Below are 16,462 nucleotides of genomic sequence, written 5' to 3' on the forward strand. Positions count from 1 at the left end.
CTCCTCTCCTCGTCTCCTCCTCGTCTCGTCTCCTCCTCTCCTCGTCTCCTCCTCTCCTCTCGTCTCGTCTCCTCCTCTCCTCTCGTCTCCTCTCCTCTCCTCTCGTCCCTCCTCTCGTCTCCTCCTCTCCTCTACTCTCTCCTCTCCTCTTGTCCCTCCTCTCCTCTCCTCTCGTCCCTCCTCTCGTCTCCTCCTCTCCTCTCCTCTCCTCTCCTCTCGTCACTCCTCTCGTCTCCTCCTCTCCTCTACTCTCTCCTCTCCTCTCGTCCCTCCTCTCCTCTACTCTCTCCTCTCGTCTCCTCCTCCTCTCCTCTCGTCTCCTCCTCTCCTCTCCTCCTCCTCCTCTCGTCTCCTCCTCTCCTCGTCTCCTCCTCGTCTCGTCTCCTCCTCTCCTCGTCTCCTCCTCTCCTCTCGTCTCCTCCTCTCCTCTCGTCTCGTCTCCTCCTCTCCTCTCGTCTCCTCTCCTCCTCTCCTCTCCTCCTCCTCCTCTCCTCTCCTCTCCTCCTCTCCTCTCGTCTCGTCTCCTCCTCTCCTCTCCTCTCCTCCTCCTCCTCTCCTCTCCTCTCGTCTCCTCTCCTCCTCTCCTCTCCTCCTCCTCCTCTCCTCTCCTCTCGTCTCCTCCTCTCCTCTCGTCTCGTCTCCTCCTCTCCTCTCCTCTCCTCCTCCTCCTCTCCTCTCGTCTCGTCTCCTCCTCTCCTCTCGTCTCCTCTCCTCCTCTCCTCTCCTCTCCGTCGTAGTTTCATTAAATTAATTTTTGGGTCGTCTGTTTTCGCAGGAAGAGAAAAGTGAAACCACGTCGAGACAATTCAGATAAAAAAAAAGGTTCTTTTATTCATCAGTTAATTATTCAACACATTTCCTTTAATGTTTGAAAGAGACAAACAACATAATGAGTTAATCAAAAATAGTTTCAGCTAATTAGAAACATTATGTACAAATCTAAACAAAGACTTTCACACAAAGAAAAACTACATCTGAGCTTCTGGAAAACGTCTTTTTTTCATAAATCTGCCAGAAAACGTTAAAACTTGTTGACGACGAACTTTAATCTGAAATCTATACACAAGATACACAATAATAAAAATAACAGAACAATGTAGAAAACTGTATGAAACTAATGAAAAGAAGGTTTTGTTTTGTGAGACGTTGAACTTCTTCAGATCTTCATGTGATCATCTGTGAGGAAACAATAATAATAATTATAACAGCAGCAGCAGCAGCCCTGTTAATTAATCAATATGTTGTTTATTTTATGAAATGTCAGAAAGTTGTAAAACAATATTTAAGAGTCTTGTTTTTATCAAACTAATCATCATTTAAACTCTGAAGTCAGTGAAACATCAAAAATACTGAAAATTATATTTTTACTTTTAGTAATTTATAGTTTTTTTTCTTCATGATAACACAATTCAAATGATTAGTAAATAAAAGATTATATTTTTATAGTCATTATGTTTAATTTCTAATGAAGTTAAACAGCTCATAATTCATCTCTAATATCTATTTTATATTAACATGAAAACATCTCCTTCAAACTACTGGATTTATTCAAGTTTATCACCAAAACTACATTTTACAGATGACATGTGAACACATCATGATAATGTTATAATGTACCTTCAGCCAGTACTCATGTTCACTGAGCAGAGCCTGAAGGCATCATAATGTAACTGAAGTGAACCTCCATTGGTTAGCCATTAGCGGTGCTGCTAACGTTACTAGCTCTCCTCTGATTGGTTGTTCCAGTCCTTATTTATTCTTTTGGGTTAAATGTCGTCACTCAGCTCTTTACTTTCTGCTCTCTTCACTTCTATCTGAAGGGTGACTTTGTTTCTTCTCCTTTAGCTTTAGCGCCCTCTGCTGGAGAACAGCAGGGACTGCATGACTCAGTGATATTTGGACCTTTAAACACTGAACAGAAGGAATCTGGTGCACAATTTCTTAACAGCAACTAAATAGAATTGTCTTTATCTATGTATTCAATTTTTTTTCTCATCATGTAACTAATCAGTTTCCTAAAGCTAGAGATTGAAAAAAGGTCTCGTTTCATCCGACCAACGATCCAAGTTTTTGTAATTGATCCGTACTGTTTATCATTAACCATCATAGTGTCAATAAAGTTTAATGTTAACCATCACAGTGTAAATAAAGTTTTACAGTTAACTATCACAGTGTAAATAAAGTTGAATGTTAACCATCACAGTGTAAATAAAGTTGAATGTTAACCATCACAGTGTAAATAAAGTTGAATGTTAACCATCACAGTGTAAATAAAGTTGAATGTTAACCATCACAGTGTAAATAAAGTTGAATGTTAACCATCACAGTGTAAATAAAGTTGAATGTTAACCATCACAGTGTAAATAAAGTTCACATGTCATCTGTAAAATGTAGTTTTGGTGATAAACTTGAATGAATCCAGTAGTTTGAAGAAGATGTTTATGAATATAAAACAGATATTAGAGATGAATTATGAGCTGTTTAACTTCCTAACACGAGCTCTAACCACATTATACTAGCACACATACATTAGAGTGTGTGTGTGTGTGTGCGCTCACAGATTTGACGGTGTGTTTGATGTAGTCCTTCTTGCTGCTCAGGTCGTGGTCTGGGTATGTGTCAAACACCTAAAATCACAACAAATGATTAAGATTATAAAACACAATATGATGGAATAACTCTCTCTCTCTCTCTCTCTCTCTCTCTCTCTCTCTCTCTCTCTCTCTCTCTCTCTCTCTCTCTCTTCTCTCTCTCTCTCTCTCTCTCTCTCTCTCTCTCTCTCTCTCTCTCTCTCTCTCTCTCTCTCTCCTCTCTCTCTCTCTCTCTCTCTCTCTCTACCCTCTGACAGATCCTCTTCATGGTCGTCTCCTTCAGGCCGACCTCCTTCAGCAGACTCTTCACCGTCTCCTTCAGCTGCTCGTCACTCGGAGACTTCTCGATCATCTTGATGAGTGACTCGTCCTCGTCTGAACTGTTGTCTGCTGCAGGACGAGAGACACAAACAGAGGGGGGGTGGGGGGGGGGGGTTTAAAACCTCCTGAGCTTCTCCAGGGTCTTAAACTCACCACACAATGGGCAGAAGACCACATTCTTAAACACAGGTTACAAATCCATTAACATGAAATATGATAAATATATAAATACAAAAAATATATATGTATAAATTAATAATAATAATAATCTGTTGTCTTATGTTTTAGTATTTCCCATTTGAAGTCAGACAAATGGTGACGGTCACTCACTTGTTGTGGTCACATGATGCTCAATCAGCGCTCGTGAAGCTAACCGTCCTGATGACCTCACCTGTGTTTGTGTTGGTCTTGCTGTTGCTGTCGGCCTTCTTGGTTTTGGCGGCAGGTTTGGCCGGAGCCGGTTTCTTCTTTTTGGGCTGTAAAATAATAAAAAATAAAAACACATCAGCTCAACAACATCACAAGACTTCTGAGAGACAAACAAAGCTTTGAAGTTACTGTGAGGAGCGTTCATGTAGTGTTGGTTCTGGCGCCCCCTGTGGACTAAAGTGGTCGTGTCTCTGAGCACCAGAGTCTCTTTAGAAAACCTCTCATTGTACTGCAGCAGGTCTGACAGTCTGCCCCTCTCAGTCCTGGACGCCGGGAGCTGAGCTCTCCTCCTCCCTCCGGATCTGGGTCTGTCCACGGTGGACCGGTCTCTGCTGGAGGATCTGGGTCTGTCCACGGTGGACCGGTCTCTGCTGGAGGATCTGGGTCTGTCCACGGTGGACCGGTCTCTGCTGGAGTCTGAGCTGAAGGAGTTTCTGGTGAACCTGCATGAGTTCATCTGGTTTCACCAGAATCCGACCCGGTGGCTCCGATGACGAGCATTAAGAATAACTCTATAGAAACAGACCATCTTCTCTCTGATGGTCTCTGTACTGATGGAGGTCTGATAGAGGATCAGGACTACACTGAGACTGGTTCATATACAGGATCAGGACTACACCGAGACTGGTTCATATAGACCAGTGGTCACCAACCTTTTTAAGCCAAAGATCCCTGACCTCTGCCTTGGCGACAGGCAAGATCCTCCTATTGAGGCGTTGAGAGAAGAAGACTGTCCAGACTGTACTTACAACGTGAGGCTTTTTATTTGGCCTAATTGTAATTGAATGAAATCAAACACTTTGGTCCAGCTTTCAAATTGAGACCAAGAACACACTAAATAACTTAATTTCAGTGCAACATAAAAAGGAAATTATTTGTTAACCGCACACAATATGAACAAGAAAAAACACATCTGCAATGAGCAGGCTGGATGAACTACTAATATTAACTGTTGTATTTAACAACTGAAGTTACAACACTGACAAAAGTCTCAGTCAGTGCAACTAATGTAAGTGCAGTTCAGCTCTGTGTCCCATCACAATGCCATCAGAAGTCATGTGACTCAAGTCAGTGTGACGGCTGTGACTGAACACCGTCTGAGTGCCTTGTAGTTCGGCTCATAAGCACAGCCAGTCTGAGGCAGTCTGTGAGGTGTCTGTCAGTAAGCCGGCTCCTGTACTTTGATTTGGTGATTTTCATCTGTGAAAATGCCATTTCACAGAGGTAAGTTGATCCAAAGTAGGCACTCACTTTTAGTGGACAAGCGCTGAGGAGAGGAAACTTCTCTCTGCTGACAAGTCCTCAAAAGTCACTGTCCCTTGACCTGCCTTCAGCTCTATGTCATTTTGCATATCAACCATCTCCATGTCCACTCCACCTGGCAAAGCAAATGCTTTCTGGAATTTGGCTGCAACCTCCTCTGTATCAATAGGCAGGAATGGGTTTGAATCAAATGCAGCAATATCCTCCATGACGTCTAACTCACCAAAACGTCGACTGAACTCTGCTGCCAGTTTGTCCAGGTGCACACAGTCCTGCTCAGGGTGAAAATCATCATTGTCTTTGATGGACTGTGACATTTTCTCCAGGTTGGTAAAGTGTGTCAGCCTCCCTTTCTTAAGATGTGTGGTCCAGACACAGAGTTTGGCCTTGAACGCATTCACTGCGCTTGTCATGTGGGGCAGGTGCCGGTCTTTTCCCTGGAGCTCGTTGTTGAGTGAGTTCAGTTTTGCCGTTAGGTCTGTCAGAAACCCCAGGTCCAGTAGCCACGCATCATCTGAGAGTTCCTCGTGCTCCTCGTTCCTTTTCGACAGAAACACCTTTATCTCAGGCAGCAAGTCAACAAATCGCTGCAGCACTTTGTCGCGACTCAACCACCGGACATCAGCATGCAGAAGCAGGTCTCCATACGCGGAATCGAGCTCATCCAATTACGCCTTGAATAAGCGATGCTGAAGCGCTTTTGCTCAAATCGAGTTTACCACTTTGACCACCAGTGTCATTACATGAGAAAAGTCCACAACTTTCCCAGCCAAGGCTTGCTGATGAATCACACAGTGATACTTCATGAAGTCGGGGAAATCCGGATCATTACGGCACAGTGCTATAAAACCAGCGTGCACACCGCACATTGCCGGTGCCCCATCAGTAGTGATTGCCACCAGTTTATGAATGGGGATGTTATTTTCACGGACATAGCTTTTAAACACATTGTAAATATCCTCACCTCTCGTTCTCTGCTTTAAATGGAGAAGAGTGAGGAAGTCCTCCTTTGTTGTAAAGTCCTGGGAAGCCATTCTGACAAATACAACAAGCTGAGCTGTGTCCATTACATCCAGCGATTCATCAAACTGCTGAGTGACAAGTCCTTCAACACCTGTTGACCAACGTCCTCTGACAGTAACTCGACCTTCGTGTCACTGTTGCAGGACCAAGCCGTACAGCACGGAATGCGGCTAAAATGTCCTCTTTGTTTTTGAAGTTGCTGCAAACAGTCTCTGCGGTGACGGCCATTGCTTCCTTAAATAAATCCCCATCTGTAAAAGGCTTCTTGTGTTTAGCCAAAAGGTGGCTAACACGAAATGACGCTTCAGTTGCAGCCTTATTTTGAGAAGTGGGTTTTGTGAAAAGCGACTGCTGAGCCTTCAACTCCACTTTCAGCTCTTGAACTTTCTTGGCGCGGATTGCGCTCTTTGGTGGATAGCCGTCTTTGAATTTCTGGTGGTTAGTGTTGTGGTGCCGCTCCAAATTCCCTCGCTTAGACAGTGCCTATGACTGGTGGCACAACATACACACACACACACACACACTTGTCTTTTACCAAAGTAAAAATAAATTCCTCCTCCCATTCTGGATGGAAATGGTAGGTTTTCGCCTTCTTTCGTGGAGCCTCCGCCATGCTCGCTAACTGCCAACAACTGATAGCAGTCGACTCAGGGGCGGATCCGTATCCGCCCCTGAGTCGACTGCTATCAGGGTGCTATCACCATGGTGACGACGTTTGCGAATGTCAATCAGGCATAATGGGCCTCATTCTCGAACGCAGTTAAGAAGAAGTTAGGAAAACATTTCTTCTGAACTCCACCGACGCGGTTTTCGGGACAAATTTGGCATTCATGAAAGTTTTCTCATCTGGGATTTGTTCTGAACTTAGACCAGAATTTCAGAACGCTAAATAGCAGTCGTAAATCGCCCAGAGTTTTCTTAAATGCAATTCCTCAAAAATACACTCGATGCCCCACGGGGCCGCTCCGTGTTAGAAGGGGCATTTAGTGGGAAGGGCTGAATTTGTGAGAAATCGTTGGTGATTACGTTCACATCAACTCTACAGACATCCTCGGATTTAAATAATTATAATAATAATAAATACGAGAATATTAACACATTTGGATTATAGTCATGATTCTACGAGGCATCGTGATATCATAAAATAAACAAAAGCACAACACGAACACTGCAAATGTAAGTGAATAAATAAATAAGCACTAAACTCAATCGCGTGGATATCGCCCCAGTGGAATAGAATGGACTCATCTACATTCTGCAACAGTCTCTGCACCGGTGGAGTTAGGTCTCAGTTTACTCGACCGGTGCTCGCTTTCCGCTTTGACGTGATTTTAATCAGTCTGAAGTTGCTTTCGCGTTGCCTGTGGAGTCTGTCGATTGTGCACACGTCTCTTCAGTTGCATGCCCGTATAAGGAGCTGGCGGGGCATTTCTGTATGCAAATCCAGGTGCACGAGAACGCGCGTTCAATTTAAGAATCCTCATTCGGGGAGCACAACTGAGAACACTTCGGCTGTGTAAGAACCCATTTTCAGGCGGAGATCTTCTCTGACGTTGGTCTTCCGAAGTCCGTAAGAAAACATTTCAGAAAATGTTCGAGAATGAGGCCCAATGTGTTTCTGAATTTATTTTTATTTTATTTTGGAGAGCGACAGGGAAAGTCTCCGAGATCGACGGGTTGGCGACCAGTGATATAGAGGATCAGGACTACACTGAGACTGGTTCAGGACCAGTTAGAAGTTCCTCACAGTGACTTTAAAGGACTAGAGGAAAACTCAGTTGTAGCAGCAAGAAGAAGCTGCAGCAAATACAGAATGTAATGAAGTCATTCAATGAAAACATGTCACGTGACCTTTTTAAAACCGTCATCTTTAGTTTCACCTTCTCGTCAGCTTCACGGTCGGCGTCCGACTCGTCTGAAACGTCCTTCTTCGCTCTCTTCTTAGGAGGACCCGTCTTCTTCGCTGGTGTCCTCGCTCTTTTCACCGGGGCAGTTTTCTTGGGAGCAGACTTCCCTCTGACGGACTTTGATTTGGGAGACTGGAACAGAGAAAATGTTTGTGGATTAAAAAAGAAAAACTGCAATGAAAGCCGAGTGAAGTGAGACGAAAACCAGCTCGTTGTTTAGTCACCGAGTTATCGGTTCAGCCGCCTGTCTGTGCTTTGTCAGCCGCCTGTCTGTGCTTTGCCAGCCCTCTGTCTGTGCTTTGTCTGTACTGTGTCAGCCACCTGTCTGTGCTTTGTCTGTACTGTGTCAGCCGCCTGTCTGTACTTTGTCAGCTCTCTGTCTGTGCTTTGTCAGCCCTCTGTCTGTGCTTTGTCTGTACTGTGTCAGCCGTCTGTCTGTGCTTTGTCTGTACTGTGTCAGCCGTCTGTCTGTGCTTTGTCTGTACTGTGTCAGCCGCCTGTCTGTGCTTTGTCTGTGCTTTGTCAGCCGCCTGTCTGTGCTTTGCCAGCCCTCTGTCTGTGCTTTGTCTGTACTGTGTCAGCCACCTGTCTGTACTGTGTCAGCCGTCTGTCTGTACTTTGTCTGTAGTGTCAGCCGCCTGTCTGTACTTTGTCAGCTCTCTGTCTGTGCTTTGTCAGCCCTCTGTCTGTACTGTGTCAGCCACCTGTCTGTGCTTTGTCTGTAGTGTCAGCCGCCTGTCTGTACTTTGTCAGCTCTCTGTCTGTGCTTTGTCAGCCCTCTGTCTGTACTGTGTCAGCCGTCTGTCTGTGCTTTGTCTGTACTGTGTCAGCCGTCTGTCTGTGCTGTCTGTACTGTGTCAGCCGCCTGTCTGTGCTTTGTCAGCCCTCTGTCTGTGCTTTGTCTGTACTGTGTCAGCCCTCTGTCTGCTTTGTCAGCCCTCTGTGCTTTGTCTGTACTGTGTCAGCCCTCTGTCTGTGCTTTGTCTGTACTGTGTCAGCCGTCTGTCTGTGCTTTGTCTGTACTGTGTCAGCCCTCTGTCTGTGCTTTGTCTGTACTGTGTCAGCCCTCTGTCTGTGCTTTGTCTGTACTGTGTCAGCCCTGTCTGTGCTTTGTCTGTACTGTGTCAGCCCTCTGTCTGTGCTTTGTCTGTACTGTGTCAGCCGCCTGTCTGTGCTTTGTCTGTACTTTATCAGCCCTCTGTCTGTGCTTTGTCTGTACTTTATCAGCCCTCTGTCTGTGCTTTGTCTGTACTTTATCAGCCCTCTGTCTGTGCTTTGTCTGTACTTTGTCAGCCCTCTGTCTGTGCTTCTCTCTCTCAGTTTACAAACAATAATAATAAAGAAATGTTGATTATTTTTTAAATTAAATGACTTTTTTTCTCACAAAACAATCAAAAATAACCGATAAGAGTATCAATGAAATCCTAACGATACTCGTCTGTAGTTACATTTGGGGAAACATTTATAAAGTAAGAAATGTAGAATAAACGTATTTTGATGAAATATCACCGTTTGAAAACTTTAAATTTTGTTGCTTTTTCTGTCGGAAGCGTTCGTCAAACATGATGCGTTCAGGGACAGTTGGAAAGTCGAAAGTCCGTCGATAACATCTGTTTAAACAGCTTCTGGCTCCGATAAACTTTTGCCGATTGTTTAAATAAAACGCTTTTCAATCCCGCTGGAGAGTTTAGTGTTCAGTAATAATTTATATATTCTGTTGATCGACTAATCGATTCTTCATCATTTCTGCTCCAGTTGATTTATTTGGAGATTTACCAGAAAGATGTCGTGCTCAGCCTAGACAACCTCACCTCCTCATCTTCTTCCTCCTCCTCCTCTTCTTCTTCTTCCTTGTCTACAGACTCCTCCTCCTTGTGAGACCGGTCCTCCTCTTTCTCCGACGGTTTGTCCTCCGCATCCGATCTCTCGGCCTCCGCCGAAGCCCCCCCTGCCTTCTCTTCCTCGCTACTGGAGTCCATGACGATGGCTTTGGACTTGCTTCCTGCTTTGGACTTCTTGGGGCTGGGCGAGGAGCTGCTGGGTTTGGGTTTGCTCTTCTTCCTGGTGTTGGACTGCGAGTCGTCGCCCGACAGCTTCTTCTTTGATTTCCTCTTCTTCTTCATGGGGAGACGCTGCCGAAGGAGAGGAGAGGTTAACTTCAGCGTCTCACATGTCTGTTAGAACTAGTTCAACCAACTCTAAAAAGAACAAAGTCATCTTTAGTTTCACCTTCTCGTCAGCTTCACGGTCGGCGTCCGACTCGTCTGAAACGTCCTTCTTCGCTCTCTTCTTAGGAGGACCCGTCTTCTTCGCTGGTGTCCTCGCTCTTTTCACCGGGGCAGTTTTCTTGGGAGCAGACTTCCCTCTGACGGACTTTGATTTGGGAGACTGGAACAGAGAAAATGTTTGTGGATTAAAAAAGAAAAACTGCAATGAAAGCCGAGTGAAGTGAGACGAAAACCAGCTCGTTGTTTAGTCACCGAGTTATCGGTTCAGCCGCCTGTCTGTGCTTTGTCAGCCGCCTGTCTGTGCTTTGCCAGCCCTCTGTCTGTGCTTTGTCTGTACTGTGTCAGCCACCTGTCTGTGCTTTGTCTGTACTGTGTCAGCCGCCTGTCTGTACTTTGTCAGCTCTCTGTCTGTGCTTTGTCAGCCCTCTGTCTGTGCTTTGTCTGTACTGTGTCAGCCGTCTGTCTGTGCTTTGTCTGTACTGTGTCAGCCGTCTGTCTGTGCTTTGTCTGTACTGTGTCAGCCGCCTGTCTGTGCTTTGTCAGCCCTCTGTCTGTGCTTTGTCTGTATTGTGTCAGCCCTCTGTCTGCTTTGTCAGCCCTCTGTGCTTTGTCTGTACTGTGTCAGCCGCCTGTCTGTGCTTTGTCAGCCGCCTGTCTGTGCTTTGTCTGTACTTTATCAGCCCTCTGTCTGTGCTTCTCTCTCTCAGTTTACAAACAATAATAATAAAGAAATGTTGATTATTTTTTAAATGAAATGACTTTTTTTCTCACAAAACAATCAAAAATAACCGATAAGAGTATCAATGAAATCCTAACGATACTCGTCTGTAGTTACATTTGGGGAAACATTTATAAAGTAAGAAATGTAGAATAAACGTATTTTGATGAAATATCACCGTTTGAAAACTTTAAATTTTGTTGCTTTTTCTGTCGGAAGCGTTCGTCAAACATGATGCGTTCAGGGACAGTTGGAAAGTCGAAAGTCCGTCGATAACATCTGTTTAAACAGCTTCTGGCTCCGATAAACTTTTGCCGATTGTTTAAATAAAACGCTTTTCAATCCCGCTGGAGAGTTTAGTGTTCAGTAATAATTTATATATTCTGTTGATCGACTAATCGATTCTTCATCATTTCTGCTCCAGTTGATTTATTTGGAGATTTACCAGAAAGATGTCGTGCTCAGCCTAGACAACCTCACCTCCTCATCTTCTTCCTCCTCCTCCTCTTCTTCTTCTTCCTTGTCTACAGACTCCTCCTCCTTGTGAGACCGGTCCTCCTCTTTCTCCGACGGTTTGTCCTCCGCATCCGATCCCTCGGCCTCCGCCGAAGCCCCCCCTGCCTTCTCTTCTTCCTCTTCTTCCTCGCTGCTGGAGTCCATGACGATGGCTTTGGACTTGCTTCCTGCTTTGGACTTGCTTCCTGCTTTGGACTTGCTTCTTGCTTTGGACTTGCTTCCTGCTTTGGACTTGCTTCCTGCTTTGGACTTGCTTCCTGCTTTGGACTTGCTTCCTGCTTTGGACTTCTTGGGGCTGGGCGAGGAGCTGCTGGGTTTGGGTTTGCTCTTCTTCTTGGCGTTGAACTGCGAGTCGTCGCCCGACAGCTTCTTCTTTGATTTCCTCTTCTTCTTCACATGGAGACGCTGCCGAAGGAGAGGAGAGGTTAACTTCAGGGTCTCACACGTCAATATATGATATCTCCTCTGACAACAGTCATGATGTCAAGATGTCCTACCGTGACTGCTCGGCTGCTCTCTTGAACTCAAGTTTAAGTTTGAACCACCGAACTCTCCGCTCACCTTCCCGCTGTTTCTCGGTGCGATGAGGAACGTCAGGATCCTGTCGACCAGATCAGAGTGAGTTCCTTTCTTCTCCAGGTCCAGAACTCCACAGACCACTTTCAGTTTGGGGTTCGTAAAGTGAGAGTTCCTGCAGTCAACGAAAGACAACATGCATGTTCTTAATTATGGGTGTGTGTCTGTGTATCTTTGTCTTGTTGAAGAAGAACACAAACGTACTTGAGGAGTTTCTCTCGTTTCTTGGTGTAATGTTCGCTGTCAGCGTCAAAAGGAAAGCCGTTAAACAGACGCAGGTTCTTCTTCAGCATGGTCATCTGAGGAAACGTTAAACGTTAAACTCACCACAACGGTAGACCTGGTAACTCAACGCCCCTAAAGGAAGGAGCATCTCTGACGATAACACAGACTGCATCACTGAACAGTCTGTTCATGTTAAACCATCCAGATGTTGGTACCTTCCCCGGCCTGTCGAACAGGATGGCGTGTAGAGGTCTCAGGTTGGCCGCCTTCATCTTGGTGATCTGGTGACCGGTGCGTGGAATGTCTCCCAGTTTATCTCCACTACCTGAAGACAAAACAAGCAGACACACTTAACACACGTCCACATTATGGTTAAATAATCAACACTCGTATCCAGCTACGAGATGCTTCAAAATAAAAGGTTCAATATTGACCGTCTCCAATCCTGAGCTTCTCTTTCGGCTTCGGAGCCTGCAAATCGAGCCTCTCGACCGTCTTCTTTGCCCGCTTACCCTCAACGATGTCGCCTGCTGCTGCAACGACAGAGACGAAGAAATCAGCTCATTTTGTCTCCCTTATATTCGTCTCTCTGAGGTCTTGACTTTCTCTACAAAATAAAAGTCCTGCTCCTCTATGAAACAGAGCCATCATGAGTAGAACTAGAGAACTAGAACATGACTTTAGTGCAGAACAACAGTTATGTCATCAATCATTAAAAAGAAAAAACACAAGTTGAATTTCTTTGATTATTTTACAAAAATTTGAATGATCAGAAGTCTAGAAAGACGTTAATCAACTGAGTGAATTGAGAAGGAGGTGCACCTTGTGTTTTACTGTCCTATATAAGACACACGAGACGTACTCTTTAATAAAATAACCTCCATTCATGCTGATTTATTTTGGCTGATAACTGTGAAAAACAGAATGTTGTGTTGAAGACCGAGCGGTGAAATAACGTGAACTGAATGAAATGTTTGTCCACTGCAGCTGTTTCTCTGTTGTCTTATGAACCAATGAGTGTTGACACGTTGTGTGACATTAAAACACAAAGACATAATACACACCCACTTATTCACAGGTGAGGAACCTGCTCTTCAATAAACTGAATGCGTCAACAGGTGACCGCACCCTGCATGAACGGAGTGTGTGTGTGTGTGTGTGTGTGTGTGCGTGTGTGTGTGTGGTTTTACAGGTTTCTCCATCACAGATGGGTTCGTCATAGTCGGGTGTTTAGTCGTCTGTGACTGAAGGAGCAACAGAGGAAGTGAACCCTCTCCTTGACTCTACCAGATGTCTTGGAGCTGCTCTTGTTGGGACTCGACTGGTCCTCCTGTGACGTCTCCTGCTGCTCTTCCACTTCCTCCTCTGAAGCCGCAGAGCTGTCCATCGCTGCCTCAGTGTGTCCGAGTATCGATCCGTCCTATCGGGAGAAAGACGGACACGTCACCGCGATCCCTCCATGCTGGTCTGGTAATGAATGCATCACACACACACACGCACACACACACACACACACACACACACACACACACACACACACACACACACACACACACACACACACACACACACACACACACACGTCAAATGACGTGTTCATGGAGTCTTTTATGAAGAAATAAATCTTAATCTATGTGAGTAAAGTCTTACATTCAAGGGTCTGTATTCATTTAGCTGAATAAGTTAAAGTAAAACATCCCCACACACTTGAATGAGACGCTTCGTCACAAAGCTGCAGGATCTGTATTATTGAACCTGCAGGATTGATGAATATGCATCTTGGGTGAGGTCTCTCAAAACTCATTAATGCTCTTTAGTTCATATAGTCTGACTCATAAGATGCATGCTGACCCGTAATGTAATCTTCTCGTAATGTGTTATTTCTATGAAGTTTGACCCGGAAGGAGCTCTAGTGCTTTAAAACGACAGATTCATTAATGATGTCTGATGCTTTAAGTTAACCTTTATTAACTATTGTGTCCTCAAACAAAACAAAGCTCAGTGTTTGCTCGTCCACACAGCTAGCTACTGCCTGCTAACACCGCCGTTAGCTACAATGCGCTCAACTCAACAGACACTTATATTTTAGTGCGCCTCTATGCTGAAATTCACGGTAAACACATTCAAACGGAACAGATCGGGAGCGATAGAAGGACACTTTGCAAAGTTAGCGGAAAGATTAACGTGACAACATCCGGATTTCAGACGTGGGACAACATCCGGTTTTCAAAATGAGATGACAACAAAGTGTATAAACATTTTGCATAAATGGAAATAAGAGAAAATTCATTATATTCACATTAAGTATAAAACATGTTACCTGCAGCTCGTGTGTTAAAGGGAAAATACAACTGAATTGTGGATGACGTGTATATTATTTGATTTGAGGGCTGCTTGTATGATATTATATAATTTAATATAATTTAATAATAATTTCCCTTTAACTCACGAGATGTAGGTAACAGGTTTTACATTTAATGTGAATATAATTAATTTATTATTTCCACATATAAAATTTGTATATACGCTTAGTTGACATCTTATTTTGAAAACAGGATGTTGTCTCACGTTAATCTTTCCGCTAATTTTCCAAAGTCCTTCGCTCGCTCCCGATCTGTGCCGTTTGAATGCGTTTACCGTGAATCTCAGCATAGAGGCGCACTATAATTTAAGCGCGCGGCTAAGAGAGTAATAACGATATGAACCGTTTACATTGCGCGGCAACAAACTCCTCAAAAAGGTCCCAACATGTTCAAACTGTCACTTAGCTCGCGTTAGCTGAGAAGCTATGAAAAGTTTACCTCGTAGTGGAGCAGCGGGCTGTGTTCATCTGTCACTTTCCTCATTCTAACTTCATGATGGCGGTTTCTCTGGGGGGCGGGGACTAATGCGGCGCCGACTCCACTGATTGGATGAAGGACCGATGATGTATATCTTCTTCTTCTTCATGTTAGATTTTATGTTTTATGTATCCAATAGTGCATCACCGCCCCCTGTCGTCATATTTGAAGATGCAAATCTTATAAAATCTTATAAAATAAAATCTTATAAAATAAAATCTTATAAAATCTAATAAAATAAAATCTTATAAAATAAAATCTTATAAAATAAAATCTTATAAAATAAAATCTTATAAAATAAAATCTTATAAAATAAAATAAAATACAAAACAATACAATAAAATGAAATAAAATATGTGTGTTGATGATGAATGTTTGTGGTAAACTGAAGGATGAAGTGTTTCTTTATGTGTTGATGTTGAATGTTTGTGATAAACTGAAGGATGAAGTGTTTCTTTATGTGTTGATGATGAATGTTTGTGATAAACTGAAGGATGAAGTGTTCCTTTATGTGTTGATGATGAATGTTTGTGATAAACTGAAGGATGAAGTGTTTCTTTATGTGTTGATGCTGAATGTTTGTGATAAACTGAAGGATGAAGTGTTTCTTTATGTGTTGATGCTGAATGTTTGTGATAAACTGAAGGATGAAGTGTTCCTTTATGTGTTGATGATGAATGTTTGTGATAAACTGAAGGATGAAGTGTTTCTTTATGTGTTGATGATGAATGTTTGTGATGAACTGAAGGATGAAGTGTTTCTTTATGTGTTGATGATGAATGTTTGTGATAAACTGAAGGATGAAGTGTTTCTTTATGTGTTGATGATGAATGTTTGTGATAAACTGAAGGATGAAGTGTTTCTTTATGTGTTGATGATGAATGTTTGTGATAAACTGAAGGATGAAGTGTTTCTTTATGTGTTGATGATGAATGTTTGTGATAAACTGAAGGATGAAGTATTCCTTTATGTGTTGATGACGAATGTTTGTGATAAACTGAAGGATGAAGTGTTTCTTTATGTGTTGATGACGAATGTTTGTGATAAACTGAAGGATGAAGTGTTCCTTTATGTGTTGATGCTGAATGTTTGTGATAAACTGAAGGATGAAGTGTTTCTTTATGTGTTGATGCTGAATGTTTGTGATAAACTGAAGGATGAAGTGTTCCTTTATGTGTTGATGCTGAATGTTTGTGATAAACTGAAGGATGAAGTGTTTCTTTATGTGTTGATGCTGAATGTTTGTGATAAACTGAAGGATGAAGTGTTTCTTTATGTGTTGATGATGAATGTTTGTGATAAACTGAAGGATGAAGTGTTCCTTTATGTGTTGATGCTGAATGTTTGTGATAAACTGAAGGATGAAGTGTTCCTTTATGTGTTGATGCTGAATGTTTGTGATAAACTGAAGGATGAAGTGTTTCTTTATGTGTTGATGATGAATGTTTGTGATAAACTGAAGGATGAAGTGTTCCTTTATGTGTTGATGCTGAATGTTTGTGATAAACTGAAGGATGAAGTGTTCCTTTATGTGTTGATGCTGAATGTTTGTGATAAACTGAAGGATGAAGTGTTTCTTTATGTGTTGATGCTGAATGTTTGTGATAAACTGAAGGATGAAGTGTTTCTTTATGTGTTGATGATGAATGTTTGTGATAAACTGAAGGATGAAGTGTTTCTTTATGTGTTGATGCTGAATGTTTGTGATAAACTGAAGGATGAAGTGTTTCTTTATGTGTTGATGCTGAATGTTTGTGATAAACTGAAGGATGAAGTGTTTCTTTATGTGTTGATGCTGAATGTTTGTGATAAACTGAAGGATGAA

The 16,462-nt window shown here is 43.1% G+C and overlaps 2 protein-coding genes across 8 annotated transcripts in view; one reads left to right on the top strand and one right to left on the bottom strand.

Annotated features, from left to right (window-relative positions):
* Window positions 1-805: 805 nt before the first annotated feature.
* Window positions 806-14,681, bottom strand: dek (DEK proto-oncogene). Of its 7 annotated transcripts, XM_076081170.1 has the most exons (15): window positions 14,599-14,681; window positions 13,085-13,217; window positions 12,232-12,330; window positions 11,900-12,122; window positions 11,777-11,812; window positions 11,558-11,687; window positions 11,238-11,401; window positions 10,961-11,147; window positions 9,764-9,922; window positions 9,346-9,666; window positions 7,508-7,666; window positions 3,304-3,388; window positions 2,839-2,981; window positions 2,559-2,627; window positions 806-1,176 (listed from the first exon to the last, which is right to left on the bottom strand). In XM_076081170.1, the coding sequence occupies exons 1-15, from the start codon at window positions 14,641-14,643 to the stop codon at window positions 1,165-1,167; spliced, it is 1,965 nt and encodes a 654-aa protein (XP_075937285.1). In that variant the 5' UTR covers window positions 14,644-14,681; the 3' UTR covers window positions 806-1,164. The 7 variants fall into 7 exon arrangements, with proteins under 7 accessions (XP_075937285.1, XP_075937281.1, XP_075937283.1 ...); XM_076081166.1 differs by having other exon boundaries at window positions 10,961-11,401; window positions 12,232-12,327; XM_076081168.1 differs by having other exon boundaries at window positions 10,961-11,401; window positions 11,777-11,871; window positions 12,013-12,122.
* The window catches only part of LOC142937998 (abnormal spindle-like microcephaly-associated protein homolog), a 34,891-nt gene continuing 29,394 nt past the window's right edge, over window positions 10,966-16,462 (top strand). Inside the window, 2 exon segments of the mRNA XM_076081173.1 lie at window positions 10,966-11,614; window positions 12,990-13,267. The gene's annotated coding sequence lies outside the window, so the exon portion shown is untranslated.

This window comes from Anarhichas minor, unplaced genomic scaffold (assembly GCF_050575085.1).
Source record: "Anarhichas minor isolate MPS153535 unplaced genomic scaffold, ASM5057508v1 ptg000079l, whole genome shotgun sequence".
NCBI classification, from domain to species: Eukaryota; Metazoa; Chordata; class Actinopteri; order Perciformes; family Anarhichadidae; genus Anarhichas; species Anarhichas minor.